The 23,487-nt window shown below is 37.2% G+C and overlaps 1 protein-coding gene across 1 annotated transcript; it reads right to left on the reverse strand.

The window, feature by feature from the left end:
* Window positions 1-1,115: 1,115 nt before the first annotated feature.
* Window positions 1,116-2,057, reverse strand: LOC134376785 (olfactory receptor 52E8-like). Its single transcript, XM_063095310.1, has one exon. The coding sequence runs from the start codon at window positions 2,055-2,057 to the stop codon at window positions 1,116-1,118; it is 942 nt and encodes a 313-aa protein (XP_062951380.1).
* Window positions 2,058-23,487: the final 21,430 nt, after the last annotated feature.

Below are 23,487 nucleotides of genomic sequence, written 5' to 3' on the forward strand. Positions count from 1 at the left end.
TCTGATATATGTGTCACAAGTATTTTCTCCCAATCTGGAGGTTACATTTCTCATTTTTTTAGCTGTATATTTTGAAAGGCAAAATTTTTTTTAAAGTTTTATTATAGTCAGAGTGGGTGTTTATGGAGGTCAGGTGATTAGTGGAGTTTTAGCTCAGGATTGTCTCACAGTGAACAGACACACTAGTCAACTAGCAAAATTGCCTCTTCCTCAGAGGATGCCTTCAACTTTTGCTCTGTTCAGGCCTTCAGCTGATTGGATGAGCCCCAAACACATTATGGAGGGACCAGTTTTTGTTTTGCAACCAGTAAAGTTTTAAAAATCCGAAGTAAACTTGCAGCTTGGTTTACTTGAGACAAAGGTATCTTTGTCTATTTTGAGTGGTTGACAGCAAAGATAAAGTTGGTTCTGTGAAACTGGGACACTGCCCCAGGAATTTCACCTGGAATTTTGTAGATTTCTCCCTGTTTACAGGCTGTATCTTTTTTTTTTTTCTAATACTGTACCTTACCTTGGACTTATATAAATCCTAAGATCTTTTCAGATATTCGACTCTATGTAATTGCTTCAGTTGCTATTTCAAAACTATACAAGTGGAGTATAGAATTGCACCTACAGTGGTTTATTGATCATTTTCCTCCCTTGGTTACATGACTACAGAAGCCAACCCTGCCTTGGAAGAAATAAGAGTTGTGTTTGATTTCTTTGATCAGAGCTCCTGAAACCCACATCCCGCAGCATTGTCTAGTGAGTCCCACAGCAGATGTGATAGTTTTTGGAAGCATAGAACCCCTCTTCTACAATTGATAAAAAGCCTATATAATAATACTCAAATTTCATTAAGACGTTATACCTGAAACATGATTTTAATATCCATTACTGAAATAAATGGTGCCATTCTATGGAACAATGAGATTTAGTCGAGGGACATATATTTACTATGTAAATTCATCTTTAATTTGATAACTGGACATATTATTAAAAAACATTTTGTGTTCAACATCAAATTATGTAGATCGTTTACTCCATTAAAGCTTCATGACTCTTAAAGTTCCCTTTTCCAAAAATACAAAGGTCAAAGATGTGAAGACTGTCTCCAGATCAGGTATTCAGAGTCAAATTTCCTTAAAAAGGAAGATCATCACCACACGATCTCGGATTGGCTTGGTTCTTACCCCATAAATTAGAGGGTTAAGAGCAGGAGGGATGATCACATACAAATTAGCCAGAAGGATATGGATATAACGTGGAATACTGTGGCCAAATCGATGAGTCATAAAGGAGAAAAAGGCTGGAGTGAAGAAAGCTAAGATAACACACATGTGAGAACCACAGGTATTAAGAGCTTTGAGCCTGGCCTCCCAAGATGGAAGTTTGTAGACAGCATGGAGAATCTTCACATAGGAGACAGCAATCAAAATAACATCCAAGAGTATCATAGAGATAAGGATTAACCCAAATAATATATTGATCTTTATGCTGACACAGGCCAGACGGGCAAGACCCATGTGTTCACAATAGGTATGAGATATAATATTATGTCCACAGAATGAAAGCCTTAGAATGAGGAATACAAGTGGAAAAACCAAAACAAAATTTTTCAACATTCCTACTGCAGCAATAGCACAAATTGTTTTGTTCGTGAGGATTGTGTTGTATCGGAGAGGGTGACAAATGGCAACGTAGCGATCAAAAGCCATGGCTACGAGCATGAACGTTTCAATGCCTGTAAACAGGTGAATGAAGAACATTTGAGCTAAACAGCCCCCAAAGGCAATCTCACTGAAGCCAAACCAGAATATGCCCAGCATTTTAGGGATGGTTGCAGTGGACAGACCCAAGTCAGTCAGAGCCAACATAGCCAATAAGTAGAACATGGGCTGGTGAAGGTTGCGCTCAATCTGGATGACAAAGAGGGTGATGACATTCCCCAGGAGGGCAATCAGATACACTGTACCAAATGGGAAGCCAAGCCACAGCTGCATATTTTCCAGTCCTGGGATTCCCAACAGCAGGAAGGATTTGGGGTGAATATATGAGCTATTGGCTGGGAACATACTGGCAGAGCTTCTGATGGTCACACTCATTTGAAGGAATCTTTAGTTCCACATAACACTTCCCAATGTCTCATCAATACTGCTAACACTGAATAAGAACAAAAAAGTTGTAAGTAGTTTTTTTTGGAGTGCAGAAGTATGATCATGTTTTCCCTCACACTTCCCTTCCTCTTTTTTACTTCTCACTGAGATATATGGCAAATGAAAGAGAATATTCTTTAATAAATAAATGGATATTTGGACAATAGATAATGTAAATTAATTTTAATGAGAACATAAACCAAGCCAATTGATATAGAATTGTATACCAGGCTCTAACTTGTTGAAATATTTAATTATATATTGGGATAAGATGTACATTTTGATATACTACTGATAACTGATGAACTAGAAATATGATTTCATTATGTGCCTCTGGGCATCTGCACTTATAAACAAAGAACCTTTATTTCTGCTCTTGGCATGGCCTATTTTTTCTACCTCAACTCGCTTATAAATAACTTTTATACAAATCTAACTTTTTTTTTTTGCTTCTGAATTTGTGTTGTAACTTTCTATTTTGTTGTCAGTGCATAAAGACATTTTTTTTGTTCTTTGAAACAAGGACCTTGCCTTATGAGGTCACTGATTTCATGAAATTTAAGGCAACATAATTGACCCTAAATATGAAACCACCATTTTTTAGAAAGATTGACCCAGGCTTAAAGCACTGACTAAATTCCTCAGGTTCCCCATTTATTTTCCCATTCCTCACAGCAGATAACTTAGGCTCACTTCATTTCTAAATAATCCATAGCACATCCAACTTTGTTTTAAATGGAGAATCATGGGTAAAATTATTATTATTACTAATAGTATCAGTATTAGTATTACCACCATCATCATCGTCATTACTGTTAGGAAAAGAGAACAATTATAAAAATCATATTACCATGTAAGCATTTAATATTATTTATTTTACAAGGAAATTTCAGACATAATAAATAACTTGCTACTCACATCAGCCACAAGAGAATAAAAGGAGTCTATTCCCTGAATAAATGGATTTCTTTTACGTCTGAATCACGGGTGCATGCTTCCATCCTCAAAATAAAGCTACTCTGTCTCAGTCACCCAGATCTCTAACCTCCTTGAATTCCTAGGGCTTTTTCAAAATGTATTTCCTGGACTTTTGTTTAGTCTCAAGCATTTAGCCCTTCATTTAGTTTCTTGAACTAAATTGTCCCACAGGTGTTCTCCCAATTTACTCTTCCTCATTCTCTGTTAGCTTTTGCATATTTTACTAATGTGGTTGGTCTGAATTCATATTTCTATAAAAGGTGCCAAAGATGAGTGAGTTCTTAATTATAATCCTTAATGAATATTCCTTTAAAGAGAATGAAATAGCATTAATAATAGGAAACATGATGTCTTTTCTGGAGCCAAAGAAAGTCAGGACATTGCACAATAGACAATGCACTTGAGATTTTAGGAAATCAAAATAGAAGATCTTAAGAATTAAGAAGGCTTGGAACTGTGAGAGAAGAAAGAATATGCAATCTCTAAATACAAAAATGTGCCTGTTGGTGGGGTCCCAAGAAAAGTATGAGAAAATGAGCAACCAGCATCATTCTCCCATTAACCCTCCAGGCCTGTACTTTAGTAACCCATTCTCGGAAACAGTGCACTGGTTTGTAATATTCTCCCCCAGGACCTTCGTATTCTACTATTTAGTCAATGTCTGAGTTCTCCTTTAACCATAAGCTTCATGCAGAATTGAGGGCAGAGACAGAGTGGTTTTGTTCATCATTTCTCTAGCATAGCAACTGGAATACAGCTGCCACTCAAAATATATTTTTTAATAAAAGACTAAATAAGCAGTTAATGATTAATTTTTATTCCTAGTCAAAAGTTCTCATGTTATAAGTATAGGAACAAAAATCACACAACATAACAGAAGAGTAAAACTAGATCCCTATCTCTCACTGTATACCAAAATCAACTCAAAATGGATTAAAGACTTAAATACAGACCAGAACTATAAAACTTCTAGAAGAAATCACAGGGGAAACACCTCAAGACACAGGTCTGGACAAAGCTTTTATGAATGATACTTCAGAAGAATAGAAAACAAAAGCAAAAATTAACAAATGGGATTATATAGAACCAAAAAGCTTCTGCACAGCAAAGGAAACAATCAATATAGAAAAGACAACCTGAAGTATGGGAGAAAATATTTGCAAATTATGCATCTGAAAAAGGTTTAATATCCAGAAAACATAAAGAACTCAAACAACTCAATAGTAAAAAAAAACAAATAATCCAATTAAAAAAACAGGCAAAGAAACTGAATAAAACTTTTTCCAAAGGAGATATACAAACAGCCAACAGGCATACAAAAAATGCTCAACATTGCTAATTATCAGAGAAATGCAAATCAAAATTACAACAAGATATTATCTCACCCCAGTTAGAATGGCTATTATCAAAAAGACAGAAAATAACAAATGCTGGCAAGGGTCAGGAGAAAGGGGAACTCGTATACACTGTTGGTAAAAATGTAAATTAGTACAGCCACTATGGAAAACAGTATGGAGTTTCGTCAAACAACTACAGATGGAACTACCATAGAATCCAGCTATCCCACTATTGGGTATACATCCAAAAGAATGGAAATCACCATGTGGAAGGTAAGCCTGCACTCCCAAGTTTATTGTGGCTCTGTTCACAATAGCCAAGAGTTGGAACCAATCTAATGGTCCTTCTGTGGATGACTGGATAAGGAAAATGTGGTATATATACACACAATGGAATACTACTCAGCCATAAAAAAGAATAAAATTCAGTCATTTTCAGCAACACAGATGAGCTCAGAGAAAATTATGTTAAGTGAAATAAGCCGGGCACAAAGAGAGAAATACCACATGTTCTCACTCACATGTGGAAGCTAAAAAAGTTGATCTCATACAAGTAGAAAGAATAGTGGTTACTAGAGACTGGTGAGGGTAAAGAGATGAGGGGATGGGGAGAGGGTGGTCAGTGAATACAAAATATTAGAGAAATAAAAAAAATGGGATCTATGATTCTATAGTAATACAGGTAGATAACAGTTAACAAAAAAGTACTGTGTATCTTTGAATAGCTAGTCCAGATGATGTTGAATGTTCCTAACACAAAGAAGTGACAAATGTTTGAGGAGATGGCTATATTAAGCACCTTGATTTGATCATTGCGCACAGTATGAATGTACCCAATTATCATATTGTACTCCATAAATATATATAATTATCATGAGTCAATTAAGAAAAATAAGTTAAAAAGAGAGAAATAGAAAAATAGTGATTACCAAAGGCAGGAAAACTGAGGGAGAGGGGGAGACAGGGAAATGTTGGTAGACTGGTACAAGGTTACAAAGTAACAGTTAGATGGGAGTAATAAGTTCTGGTGCCTTAGGGGGACAATAGCTAATAATATTATATTGTATATTTCAAGATAGCCAGAAAAGAGGATCGTGAATGACACAACCACAAATCAATGATAAATGTTTAGGTGATAGATACACTATTCTGGTTAGATCATTATACAATATATGCATGTAGTAAAACAACAAATTGTACTCCATAAACATGTACAATAAAAAAATTTTTTTAATTTTCTTTAAAAATTACACTAAATTTCTGCCAGCTAAGGATGGAGAAATGAGAAGGAAAACTGAAATCCTCATAAGAGGATAATGTGGGTATGTAAGGGAGATGATTCTTTGATCAGAGGTTTTCCTGACAAGAAGGGCTATCAAGAGGCCTGTGATATAATAAAAGGAGACTACAGGGCAGACTTTCTAGGGAGAGCTTAGTAAAAGCAGGTGATCATGACAATCAACCAGAAATGGAAAGTAAAATATGATTGATCGACTTATTTATGTATAACTTTTTCTTTTCACGGGCTTTCCCGCATACTCTATGGCATCAATGAAACATCAATAAAATAGTTTCCCAGTGGTACATTTTCCAAAATCTGAGTTTTTCAGTCTTTTATAATGTCAACTTGTTTTCAGCATAAGTAATTATGTACTACATGTTAAAGTATCAAAAAATAGAATTGTGCTAGACGCACAAGAATAACGGCAGAGACTTGCAAAATCTCTAACCAGAGACTTAGACTGTGAAAGAATTCAGGAGGTCTCTATGTAGGAGAGAAAGAGACTAGGAGAGGATGCTGCAATATAGCCTCATTCTGTATTTCACCTATTTAGGAGACCTTCATTCTCTTTATATAGGCGATCTACATAGAACAAACAACAAAATCTCAGGAAAGGTGTTAAAACCAGAAATAAGTTCCATCAAGTATTCTGCAGTGTGGGGTAAGGGAGTCTTCTCTCAGAGACCAGAATTTTTTCTCCATGAATTAATGAGCAGCCCTAGTTTCTCCCAATAGTATGTCTCTATCTTGGGAAGATCTAGAGACAAATTAATGTTAAAAACGCCCAGGTGATATGCTACCCAAGGGCATTTTCATTGTAAGAACTGTATACCAGACATATATCAACCCAACAAAATCCACTGTTTTATAATCCACTATTATATCAAATAGATGGATAAAAGAAGAGTTAAATAAATACATTTTCATGATATGAGAGAGGGAAAGAGGATCTTAAATGGAGAGTGAGTGAGTGAGGGAGGGAGTCCTGCCAACTGCAGTCTTTATGGGAAAGAAAAAATTATGTCATTAAAAAACCTCTCATTTTTCAATTGTTGTGTATTTTTATCTACAGCTTATATATTTAATGCTAAAATAGCTTGATAATATGAAAGACAAAGCAAGAGTGAATATGTATGTAAACACATAGTTATATGTGCACACATAATAATGGAAAAAAATTCATTGCATGCTTTTCAGAAGCTACATGCAACTATTTGGAATCCTGAGGTATTAAACTATTGCTGCTTTTTATCATTAGTGACAAGGAAATGAAGATAGGAAATGTAATGATTTGGAAAAAATTTGAGAATGCCATTTTTGGATACAAAATACAAAAAAAAAAAAATCTTAACCAGTAACATAATAACTTCAGTAAAAATAGACCAAAAGAGAAAGCTAGGAAAGAGAAGGAAGAACAAAAGAAATCTGGGAAAGAAACAAAGAAATAAATAGAGGGAGGGAAAAGACAGAAGACAAGAGAAAAGACCAACAAGAGAAGAGGAAGAGGAAGAGAGAGAAATTCAACAATACCTCAACAAAACCGGTTGCTATTTGGCTGTTTATTTTTTTTCTTTTCTTCTTTTTTCTCATTAAAAGTAGGTATAGTTCTTGGGAAAAAAAATTATAAAACACAAAAATATGCAGAATCATCTGAAATTCTACCAGTTAGAAACAAGCATGTAAAATATTTTGGTTTATCTCCTTCAAATTAGTGGTTGTATCATATACAAAGTTAATAGGGGATCAAATCAATAGATCCAAGTCTAAGTCTTCTGAATCTATGTGACCAAACATGAATGGCATCCAAGCCTGTACTTAACTCACCAACCTCAGATATAGCCAATATTGAAAGCATCTGCAATCCTGACTAATAACTGCTCCAGGTGTGTCTCAACTCCATGATTGTGGTCCAAGGAGAAAAGTTTATACTGGAATTGAAAATCTCTCCCTGACCAGGAACAGCTGCTCTTCTGGGCCTCCATGGGATGAGGACATGAGAGACAAGGAATCTGCAAATTATTACCACAGATTTATGGTCATAAAAAAAGCACGTGTGCAAAGGAGTCTCTTGGGACTTTCAAGTTTTTCCCCTCAGGTCCTCAACTTGCAAGAATTTCTTATTTTCTAACTATTCAATTTCTAATTACTCTGTAGCATTAGTCCCACAAGAATAATATCTGAGCCAACCTATAATTAATTTCCTATCTTCTTACCAGGGCTGATACATTCTCTAATGACTGAGCCACGTTTTTTTCCAGCAAATATTATTTATTTGTTCAGAAGTCATGTAATCCATTGAGCACTTGCTAGGGAAATGTAGGAAAATGGTCAGGGCCCCTCAGATGTTCAGAATCTTGCCAAGCATTTGACGTAAATATGCACGTGCGCCCAGGTATTCCTTGGTTATTGTCTAATGTAATTGCTCATGTGCACCCAGGTGTCCTGGGTTATGGACTTAAGTATAAAGGAGGAGTGGCTCTGATCCATGGCAACCCTCCACCCCCACCCCCGGGATGCCCTTGGTGGGGGGGGGGGGTATGGGGAGGCAGCTACTGCTGCTGGAGACTGTTGCAGCAAGCTATTGCTGCCAGTGCCCCCAGGACCCTCCGTGAGGCCGCCGCCACCGCCAAACCTGTAAGCTGCTACTGCTGCTGCTGCTGTTGAGGACTAAGCTCTTGTTGTCTGCCAGTGGCTCCCGGGATCTTTCCCAATTACCTAGCATGGACCTGCGTGTGAGGGATCTGGTGACCCAGTCTGTACAACAGGCTCAAGGAGTCTGTGAGCCCTAGCCCTGTTGGTAGTCTTGTAGCTTGACAATTGGCTATGTCGGCAGGATTCCAACATTAGCCCTAGCTCTACAGCACTTGTTTAAGATTACATGCTTTTGCACCTACTGTAATTCATTCACCAAAGAAACTTATATGCTAGTTGCATACATAATACTAACCACTTATAAATATGCCAGTAATTAAGTTGTAAGCTATATGGTGTTAAGTTTAGAGCTACAGAAATTCAGAAACCGGTAAATTTTCTAGGCTTTATAATTCAATTTCCTTTAGAATGGGGTTGAAAGGTGGCAAGATAAAAATGTCAAAGTAAAATGGAAAAAAATATTATTTGAGGACATCAAAGAGAGATTATATAGTGTGTCTGCCCTGGATAAGTATGGAATCATAGGAGATGGGCTTTCTTCTGAAAAATTTTTTTTAAATGCAGCTCTAACAGCTGTTAGCTGATAGCTGGCCTGGCACTAACACCTTGACTATGATAATGTCCACTTACAAACGATTTCACAAAATATGAACCTCAAGCAAAGTCACTTCTTGTTTGTAATAATGGAGTAAAATAAAAGGAGGATCTTTCCATGATCATGTTTGAGCAGAAACAAAGCAACAATACTACCATAGACACTCAGAGTGACTATGGCTATTTTATCAAATGTGACTTTAGCCTCACTTCTTTCTGTCCACCTCCTATGAAAGAATTATTAATATACCCAATAATTGATTTAACCCCTCTTCTTGAAACCACCTGTTTCTGAAAACCATCTTCAAAACAAGCCCAATTCCATTACCAAACTCTTCCTTGCACACTCTTACCGAGACCACCAACATGTCATCACTGCTTGTGGTCTCCCTTGTTGCAACAAGTAACTTGACTATAAGTACTCCTGATGGCTGATGACTAGAGGCCTCCATACTGCCTATTTATGAGAGCATCGGTTGCTACACATGGTCACCAGTGCTTGGCATTCTCAGAGTCGTTTTTAATCCATTCTAATAGTTTTTAGTGTTACTTTATTGTGTTTTTCATTTGCATTTTCCTGAAGTAAAATGATGCTGAGCATCTTTTCATATATTAATTTGCCATCGATATCACATTATTCAGTGCAATGTCTGCTCAAATCCTTTAATCAGTTTGTGATTGGATTATTTGTTTTCTTATTACTGAGTTTTGAAAATCCCTTTTTTATTTTTGTCTTTTACTTTATTTTTAATTCACAAATAATAACTGTCTATATTATAAAGATAAAAGTTTTTTAGCACATATGTATTTTGCAAATATTTTCTCCCAGTCTTTTTGTTCCCCCAATTTTTTTCAGATAGTAGACGTTCTTGTTTCTTAATGAAGTCCAATTTATGTATTTCTTCTTTTATGTATAGTGCCTATAGTGTCATATCTGAGAAAACATTACATTAGTCAAAGTCACAAACATTTTTTTCCTATGTGGTCTTCTAAAAGTTTTGTACTTTTAGGTGTTAACTTTAAAATTTCATTATTTTTGAGACATATTTTAGCATACTTTATATCATAGTATAACAGATTTTCTGGAAAATGCATAAAACATTAAGTGTAGCATTGATAAATTTTTACAAAAGTCATCATCAAATCAAGAAATGGAATATTAATCATAATTCAGAAGCCCTTACATTTTAGCCCCAGATACTACTACCTCAAAAAGTAACCTCAGTAATACGTTGAACTTTTAGAAAGAGAGAAAAGAACAGTGATTACTAGAGGTAGAAAAGGGGAGGCAGTGGGAGGGAGGACAATGAGGAACTTGGTCAACTGACGCAGAGAATGACTGTGTATTGTAATGATGAATAAGCTAATTATCCTAATCTAACTATCACACATTGTGCACAATTATTGAAAATCAACGTTGTATCCCATATATATGTATAATAAATTATCTTAAAAAACATTTTTTTAAATGAACCGAAAAGTAACCACAATCCCGACTTTTAACACGTAGACTATGTCTTCCTACTAGGAAGCAAAGAATTGTCAGCAAGCCTAAAACTACTTTGCTCTTCCTCCATGGGAGGTCCAGGAAAACCAACTACTCTGGTTAATTCCCCTTGCAAACATACTAATACTAGTCATCCTGATAAGCACAGCAATTTCTAAAAGAAGACCTACATATGGCGAACTGATGTTAAAAGGTGCTCAACAGCACAACTCAATCAAAACCAAAATGAGAAATCACCTCACACATGTCAGGATAACTATTACCAAAAAAAATAAAATAAATAAACCAAAAATGTTGGCAAGAATGTGTAGAAATTGGAGCCCTTGTACACTGTGGGGATGCAAGATGATGCAGCTTCTGTGGAAAATAGAATGGAGGATGCTTTCTCAAAAAATTAAAAATTGTTATGCCTCCAGCTTTATTTTTTTTGCTCAGCATTGCTTTGGCTATACGTGGTCTTTTATTGTTCCATATAAATGTCTGGATAGTTTTTTCCATTTCTGAGAAAAATGTCTTTGGAATTTTGATGGGGATTGCATTGAATTTGTATATCACTTTGGGTAGTATGGACATTTTCACTATGTTGATTCTTCCAATCCAAGAGCATGGGATATCGTTCCATCTTCTTGTATCCTCTCTAATTTTTCTCAGCAGTGGTTTGTAGTTCTCATTATAGAGATTTTTCACCTCCTTGGTTAACTCAATTCCTAAGTATTTTATTTTTTTGGTGGCTATTGTAAATGGGCAGGCTTTCTTGATTTCTCATTCTGCGTGCTCACTATTGGAGAAAAGAAATGCTACTGATTTTTGTGTGTTGATTTTGTATCCTGCTACTGTGCTGAAATCATTTATCAATTCCAACAGTTTTTTTGTAGAGGTTTTAGGCTGTTCGATATATAGGATCATGTCATCTGCAAACAGGGACAGTTTAACTTCATCTTTTCCAATCTGGATGCCCTTTATTTCCTTCTCTTCTCTGATTGCTCTGGCTAGTACTTCCAACACTATGTTGAATAGGAGTGGTGAGAGTGGGCATCCTTGTCTAGTTCCTGTTCTTAAAGGAAAAGCTTTCAGCTTTTCCCCATTCAGGATGATATTGGCTGTGGGTTTGGCATATATGGCTTTAATTATGTTGAGATACTTTCCCTCTATACCTAACTTATAGAGGGTCTTTGTCATGAATGAGTGCTGAACTTTATCAAATGCTTTTTCAGCATCTATAGAGATGATCATATGGTCCTTGTGATTGAGTTTATTAATATGGTGTATCACATTTATTGATTTGCGTATGTTGAACCAACCTTGCATCACTGGGATGAATCCCACTTGATCATGATGAATAATTTTAAGTATGTGTTGCTGTATTCTGTTTGCTAGCTACCATACGACCCAGCTATCCCACTGTTGGGAATATACCCAGAGGAATGGAAATCATCAAGTCGAAGGTATACCTGTTCCCCAATGTTCATCGCAGCACTCTTTACAATAGCCAAGAGTTGGAACCAGCCCAAATGTCCATCATCAGATGAGTGGATACGGAAAATGTGGTACATCTACACAATGGAATACTACTCAGCTATAAAAACGAATGAAATACTGCCATTTGCAACAACATGGATGGACCTTGAGAGAATTATATTAAGTGAAACAAGTCAGGCACAGAAAGAGAAATACCACATGTTCTCACTTATTGGTGGGAGCTAAAAAATTAATATATAAATTCACATACATACACACACACGCACACAAACCGGGGGGGGGGAGAAGATATAACAACCACAATTACTTGAAGTTGATACGACAAGCAAACAGAAAGGACATCGTTGGGGGGGAGGGGGGGATGGAGAAGGGAGGGAGGTTTTGGTGATGGGGAGCAATAATCAGCCACAATGTATATCGACAAAATAAAATTTTTAAAAAAATTAAAAATTGAGTTATCACATGGTCCAGCAATTCCACTTCTGGATATTTAATCAAAAGATTTAAAATCAAGATTTCAATTTTTTTTTAAATTTATTGAAACATAATTGATTGTACATCTCTTTGGGGTACAGTGTTGACTGTCAGTACCTGTGTGTAATATGTGATGTTCCGATCAGGATAATTAGTGTATTCAGCATTACACAATGTAATCATTTTTTGTGGTCCTTTACCAAATTCTTACTAACACATTCAGAGAGATATCTACACTCACATGTTCATTGTAGCACTGTTTACAATAGCCAAGATATAGAAACAACCTAAATGTCTACCAACAGATGAATAGATGAGGAAAATGTGATTCATATATACAATAGAGTATATTCAGCCTTTAAAAGGATGGAAATTCTACAATATGACGCGGATGAACCTTGAGGACATTATGCTAAGTGAAATAAGCCAGTCACAGAAAGACAAGTACTACTGATTCTACTTATACAATGTACCTGAAACAGTCGGATTAATAGAATCAAAGAGGAAAATAAGGGTTGCCAGGGGCTGAGGGGAAAAGTAAATCAGGAGCTGTTATTCAAAGGGCATGGAGTTTCAGTTACGCAAGATAAATAAGCTCTAGGCATTTGCTGTACAATGTTCAACCTATAGTCAACAATAATATCTGTACCCTAAAAAAACTTGCTTAGAGTGTAGATTTAGGGTGAAATGTTCTTACTGCAGTAATAAAGTTAGAAAAGAGACAGAGAGAAAATACGGAAGATGCCTATCAAACTGTTGACCACAATTACTTCTGGGGAAGGAGGTGGAATTGGAGAGACTTTAAGGGAAAAGAGGACTTCTCGTTTTTTTCTCCACTTACTTCCATATTGTTTGAACGTTTTTACAATAAAAGTGTATCATAAAAAAAAGAAAACATAATTTTCTCTTTTGAATCATTCAAAATTTTGGTATTAGTTTATGTAAACCTGATTTTACAATTCAGCCCTTGTGTTATCACTCTTGTTTGTGAACTTTAAGTACATGTAATAATGTGTATTATAATATGTCATTATATAAACAATATTTACATAATATTACATAAACATTACATAAACAAACATTATATATACAATGTTTATATAATTTATAGTACTATATATAGTGAAATTGTTTCTATCTGGTTCATTTCATTCAATATGTTGTTTGTAGTTATAGTTTTTCATTCTCATTATTTAGTATTTAATAGTTAAAGTTAATTATCAATAAATAAATAAATAAACTCAGTATTTAGTATTTAGCTAATTAGTATTTCACTGTATAAATCTATCACACTGTATTTATACATTCTAGTGTTAATGTACATTTGAGAGGTATCAATTACTGGCTGTATATAGTGATTCTGTGATAACAGATACACATACCTTCAGGTGAAAAATATATAATGCTTTTGATGGATATACACCTAAGAATGGAATTTTGGGCTAATAGGATATGCACATGATTAGCTCTCGAATATTCTGCCAGTTTTTAAAAATAATTTTACCGATTTATTTTCTCACCATCAATGTTTGAGTATTCCAGCTATTCCACATCTTTCTTACCACTTAATGTTTTTCATTTTAGCCATTCTGGTCAATTCACAGTGGAACTGCTTAGTGGTTTTAAATGTATTTTCCATATGAATAGGGAAGTAGAGCATCTTTACATATTTTCTAGAAATTTGGACATCTTCCTTTAAGAAATCCCCTTTAAGAAGTCCTTGATTATTTTTCCATGTAGTGGTATTCTTTTTTCCAATTGATTGGTAGAAGCCTCTATACATTCTGTGTGCAAGTCATTTAGTTTGCCTGTTTTCTTTGTTAATAGCATATTTGTTGAAATAAGTTGTTAATTTTAATATATACTGACTAATACATTTCCAATATTGTTAGCACACATATTCATAGGTATTTATGTTTTATTTTAGAATTCTTCCTTATTTACAACCATAAAGATATTCTCTTTTTTTCCCAGAAGCTACATGGTTTTTTTCCTTTCAAGTTTTTTTCCACTGGAAAAGAATGTTTTGAATAATATGGAATAAACATGAAGATTCGTTAGTTTTTTTTGTTTTTTTTTTTAATGGCTCTCCAATTGACTCCGTATCTTTTATTGAAAATAACACCTTTTGTCACTGTATTGCAGTGTTCTTTGCCATAATTCAGGTAAACATATATCTGTGGGTCTGTTTCTGGACTTTTTATTCTGTTTCATTGAACTGGTTTTCTATACTTGTACCACTAGTTTTATAATAGGTCTTTGCTATAATTTAAGAATGGATATTGTTGTCTGTCAGTGCAAATCTTCCAGGTTTGTTCTTCAGGAAAAAAATGACTATTCTTGAACAAATATTTAAATATTTGTACAGTTTTTTGTCCATGAGTGTAGTATCAGTCAGGATGGGCTAAATTATGCTGAGGCAACATCCATCCCCTCCCAAAGTTCAGAGTGTTTAACCATCAAAGGTTTTATCCTTGTTTATACTACATAACCAGCATAGGCTCGTAGAGTGGGGAAAGACTCTATTGTAAAGTCACTCAGGGATCTATTGTGGTGAAGGCACCAGAGTTTTATGACATGTCATATTAACAAAAACCTTCAGGGTGCACAAAAGCAGCAGGGAAAGAACACTAAGTACATAATCACTGTTAAGCGTTTCTTCCAGGAATTGACACAGATGTATTCTACAAATATTTTATTTCCCAAAGCAATTCACATGGCAAAGTCTAACTACAAGGGGCTGGGGAAGGGTAATCATCCCATATTCCCAACAACAACAAAAAAGAAAACTAAAAATGTTGGTAAACACAAATAATGTGTAGCTTAAGTGTTCCAAGCAAATATATATAATTTTTTATCCTCTGAGCATACTTTCAATTTGTATATTATTCATTTAAAAAGTCTTCAAAAATTTTTTTTCATCCTGTGATTATTTTATTCAAAGGTCCAAGTTGCTGTAGATAATGTTTTTAACTTTTCTATTTATTTATATCTGCATATACAATATTATTTTTGTTTGCTCATGTGTTAATAGATAAGATCCTATGTTGTCTATTTAGAGGACTAAATCTTTTTTTTTTTTTTTTACCTTACCTAGAGTCAGAAGGCTTTGATTGTACAGGCTCGCTTGATTAACTAATTCATCTGATATCTGTTTATTCAATTGAGCTGGTGTGTTCTCTTGGTCTACTAGGTTTTCCAATTACAAAAATAAATTTTAACTGTAGCCTATGGATATTTTAACAAGTATGGTACATGAACATCTATGTTGTCCTGTTTACAACATTTTTCCTAGAATTGATGACAAGATTTAGAAGGCATTACCTAAAATTCTTTATTTACCTATGACCTTTTCTGGTCATGCAGTAAAATGTTCATGAGCATAAACTGATGAAGAGCCAGAAATTGTACTGAAGAAACATAACATAACTCTGGTAGACTCACTCAAATGTAGTTTTAAATGACACCTCTTTAGTTCTGGAGAAGATGGCAGAGTAGACAGTTCCTGGCATCACTCTCTCCCACAAATCAACCAATTTGCAACTATTAAAAAGCAACAACAGGAGGCCAGAGAGCTGCACTGGAACAGGCAGGATCTGCGTGCCACAGGACCCCTATCCCAGACCAGTGCCCATGGCCCAGACAGGCCTGAGAGCCACCGGCCTACATGCCCAGAGTCACCATGCTGGAAAAGGCAGGCACCACAGGACCTCCAGCCCAGGTTGGTCCCCATTGCTTAGAGAGGCCTAAAAGCTACCGGGCCCATATGCTATGAATCAGCTACACCAGAACAGGCAGGTGCCATAGGACCCCCCAGTCCAGGCCAGTGCCTGCTACCCAGAAAGGCCTGAGAGCCACCAGGACCACATGCCCCAAGTAAGTCATGCTGGAACAGGGAGATGCCACAGGACCTCCAGCCAAGGCCAATCCCTGCTGCCCAGAGAGGCCCAAGAGCCACTGAGTCCACACACCCAAAGTTGGCCATGCCAGAACAGACAGGTGCTGTGGGACCCCCAACCCAGGCAAGTTCTTGCTGCCTCCAATTGGCAGGCCATTCAAGATCCAGGCCAGACATCAGGGTGGGAAGAGAAGACCATGATACCCCCTACCACAATGACTAAACACTAAAGGAAAGATAACAGAAATATGAAAAATCCAGAAAGTACATCGCCACCGAAAGAAAATAATAACTCTCAGGCTCTAGATCTTATATAACAGGAAGTCCTTGAAATGATTGACAAGGAATTTAGAGCAACAATTCTAAGGAAACTAAATGAGACACAAGAAAACTCAGTTAGACAACACAATGAAATGAGAAAAAATATATGAAATCTGAAAGAAGAAATGTACAAAGAAATCAATGCCCTGAAACAGAATGTAGCAGAGCTTGTGGAGCTGAAGGATTCATTCAACAAAATAAAAAACACAACAGAGAGTCTAACCAGCAGGCTAGAGCAAGCAGAAGAGAGAATTTCTGACCTTGAAGACAGGCTGTTTGAATTACCACAGGCAGACCAGAAAAAAGAGAAAAGGATTTTAAGAATTGAAGAAAATCAAAGAGAGATAACAAACAACCTTAAGCACTCAAATATCTGAATCATGGGTATTCCAGAAGAAGAGAATAAAGGAAATGGCACTGAAAACATATTCTACAAAATAATAGCAGAAAACTTCCGAGGTATAGGGAAAGTCATAGATCTTCAGATTCAGGAGGACCAAAGATCCCCAAACATACTCAACCCAAAAGGGTCCTCTCCAAGACGTGTTATAGTCAAACTGGGAAAACTCACAGACAGAGAATCTTAAAAGCTGCAAAAGAGAAGCAGCAAGTCATATATAAAGGAGCCCCAATCAGAATAACATCAGACTTTTCATCAGAAACAAAAAAAGCCAGAAAAGAATGGGATGATATATTCAAAATACTTAAAGACAAAAATTGCCAGCCAAGAATACTTTACCCAGCAAGGCCATCCTTCTGAAATAAAGGACAAATAGTATATTTTCTCAGTCAAACTAAAACTGTGGGAGTTCACTACCACACAACCAGCCTTACAAGAAATTCTCAAGGAAGTACTGGCTTTGATACCTGAAAAACAACCATCACTGCCATGAATACTCAAAAAAGAACAAAACCTACCAGTAAAACAGCAACAAATAAAAAGAATAAGGGGAAAAAATAGTTTATCTAACACCCCAAGAAGCCAACAAATACAAAATACAAACAGAAAATCATAAAGAAAGGAACAAAAGATACTTAAGACATCTAAACAAAAATCAAAATAATGCTAGGAGTAAATCAACACCTTTCAATAATAACTCTAAATGTAAAGGGATTAAATTTTCCACTCAGAAGACACAGGCTGAGTGACTGGATTAAAAAGATGGGTCCAACAATATGGTGCCTTCAAGAGATTTACCTCACCTGTAAAGACACAGGTAGACTAAGAGTGAAAGGATGGTAAAAGATATACCATGCAAATAGAAATAAAAAATGAGCAGGAGTAGCTCTTCTTATATCAGATAAAATAGACTTTAAAGCAAAAACCATAAAAAGAGATAAAGAAGGCCACCATATAATGATAAAAGTATCTATCCATAAAGAAGACATAACAGTCATGAATATATATGCACAGAATGTCAGAGCAGCCAGATTTTTTAGGCAAACATTATTAGATCTAAAGAATGAGATAGACACTAACACCATAATAGTGGGGGACCTGAACACCCACCTCCCAAAATTGGACAGATCATCTAGGCAATAATCAATAGAGAAACACAAAATGTAAACAACACTTCAGACAAAGTGGAGTTGGCAGATATCTACAGAACCTTCCTTGCAACAACATCCGAATATTCATTTTTCTCATCAGCACATGGAACATTCTCCAGGACAGACCACATGTTAGGTCAGGAAGCAAGTCTCAACGTATTCAAGAAATTGGAATTATTCCATGTATTTTTTCAGATCACAATGGATTAAAATTCAAAATCAATAACAAGTGAAACTCTGGAAACTCTACAAACACAAGGAAATTAAACAGCATTCTACTTAATGACATATGGGTCCAACAAGAAATTAAACAAGAAACCAAAAAGTTTTTGAAACTAATGAAAATAATGACACATCATACCAAAACCTGTGAGATACTGCAAAAGCAGTACTAAGGGGGAAATTTGTCACATTAAATGCTTACTTCAAAAGAATGGAAAGGACTTTGCCCCCGGCAGGAGAGGCTGCCTCATTTACAGGCAACAGCTTTGAAGTGTGGAGCAGGAAAAGAACTGATTCTTAGCTGCAAAAGCGAGTCTTGAAACAGGGAACACGGCGCCAGGGCTGCTGTGGATGCAGCCAGGATCCTGGAGGCTGGGGCCGCACTGAAGGCGGCCAGCTGCCCTATTCAGGATTCGAGGTTTCAGGCCGGCATTAAAGAAGATTCCTGGGAGCGCCCGAGCGGCCCCGCGACTGAACAGCCCGAGGCGGCAGCGCCGAGAACACGGAAGGCAACAAACCAGAGACAGAGCGAGCGCCCGACCTGGCACAGCACTGTGAGTGATCCCTGGCACAGCTCTGTTCGGGGGGTGGATGCCCAAGCGGCTCTCGCCTGCACCACCAGGCCACTCACTGCCCCCGTGCTGCCTCCATTTTCCCAGGTGCGGGCGGCTCCGCCCTGCTCGGCCATCACTGAGCCCATTTGCTTGGCCTGGCGCGGGGCTTTCCGGACCCTGCGGCCGGCCTCCTCTCCCACTCCCTCCGCGGTTCTCTGGCAGGGCTGGGGGTGTGGGGCGTCCCGACCAGTGTTGGGAGGGCTAGCAAGTACGGGCGGGCCGACTGTCACTCCACCACACCCTGGACTCTGGCCCCGGTAAACTTCCTGTTACTGTGAGGCAGATACCATCTCTGTGACCACCAGTTTGGAAAAAAGCCTAACGAATTTCTGGTTGGGAATAGTGTGGTAGGAGAGTTCCCAGGTCCGCTTGAACCTGCCGGAGACCAGGCTGCAGGCGGGCACTAGACTCGGTTTATACCGGGGGGATACAAAGGTGAACAAGACCCGAGAAAGATCTACACAGTGCTACAAAGGCACCCAGAGAGACCGGTCGTCTGTGCCTAGCAGAAACCTGGTGGACTTCCTGGGCGAGGCGGTGCTGAGCAGGGTCTTGAAGGCCCAGCTGATAGACGAGGGGTGCAGAAGACACGCCCCAGCCCAGCACAGTGTGCACAGAGGGGGGAGACGTGCGGCCAGGGAGGCGGAGACTCGACAGAAACCATACACCCGGTGGGGTCGCCACTGCACGATCTAACAGCCTGGGCCAGAACACACGGAACGGGGAGAAGTCCTGTACAGAAAGTGAAAGCTCAACAGAGATCACACACCCTGTGGTACGTGATCCACCAGCCCAGCAGAGTACAAGCTGACCAGAAAGGTGGATCCCCGGAGAAGCCCAAGACCCGAGGCAACCACACACACAAGACACTAGAGGCCAACTGAGCAGTCACGGCGGGAGCCATACCAAATTGGCAACCACAGCAACATCCTAGTTAGTCATTAGTCTCAAACCGGTGGACTGTGAAACCCCCTGCCACAATGAATAAACACCAAAAAAAAGACACCAGAAGTACAAAAAATCAAGAAAGTACACCACCAAAAGTTAATAAATCTCATACTCTAGATCCTATAGAACAAGAAGCCCTTGAAATAACTGACAAGGAATTTCGAGTGATAATTCTAAGGAAACTGAATGAGATACAAGAAAACTCAGCTAGACATCATGATGAAATGAGGAAAAGTATACAGGATCTGAAAGAGGAAATATACAAGGAAATCAATGTCCTGAAAAAAAATGTAGCAGAACTTGCTGAACTGAAGAAGTTATTCAGCGAAATAAAAAACACAACAGAGAGTTTAACCAGCAGGCTTGTCGAAGTTGAAGAGAGAACCTCTGAACTTGAAGATGGGCTGTTTGAAATAACACAAGCAGACAAAAAGAAAGAAAAAAGAATCAAGGACATGGAAGAAAATCTGAGAGAGATATCAGACAACCTCAAGCGCTCAAATATCCGAGTCATGGGTATTCCAGAAGGGGAGGAAAATGGAGATTCCATTGAAAACATATTCAACAAAATAGTGGCAGAAAACTTCCCAGGTATAGGAAAAATCACAGATCTTCAGATCCAGGAAGCTCAACGATCTCCAAACGTATTCAACCCAAAAAGGCCTTCTCCAAGACATGTCATAGTCAAATTGGCAAAACTCAGAGACAAAGAGAGAATCTTAAAAGCTGCAAGAGAGAAGCGTCAAATCACCTATAAGGGAGCCCCAATCAGGTTAACATCAGACTTTTCATCACAAACCCTAAAAGCTAGAAAGGAATGGGATGATATTTTCAAAATACTAAAAGACAAAGATTGCCAGCCAAGAATACTCTACCCTTCAAGGCTATCCTTCCGAAATGAGGGGCAAATAGTATATTTCTCAGACAAACAAAAACTGCGGGAGTTCACTACCACAAGACCACCCTTACAAGAAATCCTCAAGGGAGTACTGGGTTTGGTTCCTGAAAAATAACTACCACTGCCATAAAAACCTAAGAAAAATCTAAACCCGCTAGTACAATAAAAATGGCATTCATGAAGAGAAAACAAGCTAACAAAAACACTATCTACAACCTAAGGAACCAACAAACAAAGAAACCAAACAGTAAATCAGAAAGCAAGGAACAAAAGACACCTAAGACAACCAAACAACCAATAAAATGCTAGGAATAAATCAACACCTTTCAATAACAACTCTTAATGTTAAAGGCTTAAATTCCCCAATTAAAAGACACAGACTGTCTGACTGGATCAAAAAGCAGGACCCAACTATATGCTGCCTACAAGAGACCCACCTCACCCATAAAGATTCACACAGACTAAGAGTGAAAGGATGGAAAAAGATTTACCATGCAAACAGAAAAGAAAAACGAGCTGGAGTGGCTATTCTTATATCTGACAAAATAGACTTTAAACTAAAAACCATAAAAAGAGACAATGAGGGACACTACTTAATGATAAAAGGACTGATCCATCAAGAAGACATAACAATCATAAATATGTACGCACCCAATGTTGGAGCAGCCAGATTTATAAAACAAACTCTATTAGACCTAAAGAAGGAAATAGACACTAATACCATAATAGCAGGGGACCTGAACACTCCACTGTCAATATTAGACAGATCATCTAGGCAAAGAATCAGCAGAGAAACACAAGATCTAAACAAGACTCTAGACCAATTGGAATTGGCAGATATCTACAGAACATTCCACCCAACAACCTCAGAATATTCATTCTTCTCATCAGCACATGGATCATTCTCCAGGATAGATCACATATTAGGTCACAAATCAAGTCTCAATAAATTCAAAAAAATTGGAATTATCCCATGTATCTTCTCAGACCACAATGGATTAAAACTAGAAATTAATAACAAACGAAACTCTGGAAACTATACAAACACAGGGAAATTAAACAGCATTCTACTTAATGACATATGGGTCCAAGAAGAAATCAAGCAGGAAATCAAAAAGTTTATTGAAACTAATGAAAACAATGATACATCATACCAAAACCTGTGGGATACTGCAAAAGCAGTATTGAGGGGAAAATTTATTGCATTAAATGCTCACTTCAGAAGAATGGAAAGATGGCAAGTAAACAACCTAACACTTCACCTTAAAGAACTAGAAAAACAAGAACAATCCAATCCTAAAGTTAGCAGACGGAAAGAAATCATTAAGATCAGAGCAGAACTGAATGAAATTGAAAACCAAAAAACAATTCAAAAGATCAACGAATCAAAAAGTTGGTTTTTTGAAAAGATAAATAAAATTGACAAACCATTAGCATGGCTAACAAAAAAAAGAAGAGAGAAGACTCAAATAACAAAAATTAGAAATGAAAAAGGCGATATTACAACTGATTCATCTGAAATACAAGGAATCATTCGAGACTACTATAAACAACTATACGCCAACAAATTTGAAAATCTGGAGGAAATGGATAAATTTCTGGACACACACAAGCTCCCAAAACTGAACCGTGAAGACGTAGAAAATTTGAACAGACCAATAACAATAAAGGAGATTGAAGCTGTTATCAGAAGGCTCCCAACAAAGAAAAGCCCAGGACCAGATGGATTCACAGCAGAATTTTACCAAACATTCAAAGAGGAATTGACACCGATTCTTTACAAACTATTCCAAAAGATTGAAACGGACGCAAATCTCCCAAACTCATTCTATGAAGCAAACATCATCCTGATACCAAAACCAGGTAAAGATATAACCAAAAAAGAAAACTACAGGCCGATATCCTTGATGAATATAGATGCAAAAATCCTCACTAAAATACTAGCAAACAGAATACAGCAACACATACGAAAAATTATTCATCACGATCAAGTGGGATTCATCCCAGGGATGCAAGGTTGGTTCAACATACGCAAATCAATAAATGTTGTACACCATATTAATAAACTCAAACACAAGGACCATATGATCATCTCTATAGATGCTGAAAAAGCATTTGATAAAGTTCAGCACTCATTCATGACAAAGACCCTCTATAAGTTAGGTATAGAGGGAAAGTATCTCAACATAATTAAAGCCATATATGCCAAACCCACTGCCAGTATCATCCTGAATGGGGAAAAGCTGAAAGCTTTTCCTTTAAGAACAGGCACTAGACAAGGATGCCCACTCTCACCACTCCTATTCAACATAGTGTTGGAAGTACTAGCCAGAGCAATCAGAGAAGAGAAGGAAATAATGGGCATCCAGATTGGAAAAGATGAAGTCAAACTGTCCCTGTTTGCAGATGACATGATCCTATATATCGAACAGCCTAAAACCTCTGCAAAAAAACTGTTGGAATTGATAAATGATTTCAGCACAGTAGCAGGATACAAAATCAACACACAAAAATCAGTAGCATTTCTTTTCTCCAATAGTGAACATGCAGAAGGAGAAATCAAGAAAGCCTGCCCATTTACAATAGCCACCAAA

Source organism: Cynocephalus volans, chromosome 4, assembly GCF_027409185.1.
Source record: "Cynocephalus volans isolate mCynVol1 chromosome 4, mCynVol1.pri, whole genome shotgun sequence".
Classification (NCBI taxonomy): Eukaryota; Metazoa; Chordata; class Mammalia; order Dermoptera; family Cynocephalidae; genus Cynocephalus; species Cynocephalus volans.

Excerpts from the sequence above, each read along its gene's own strand:
- LOC134376785 (XM_063095310.1), bottom strand. The coding sequence starts at position 2,057 with ATGTTCCCAGCCAATAGCTCATATATTCACCCCAAATCCTTCCTGCTG.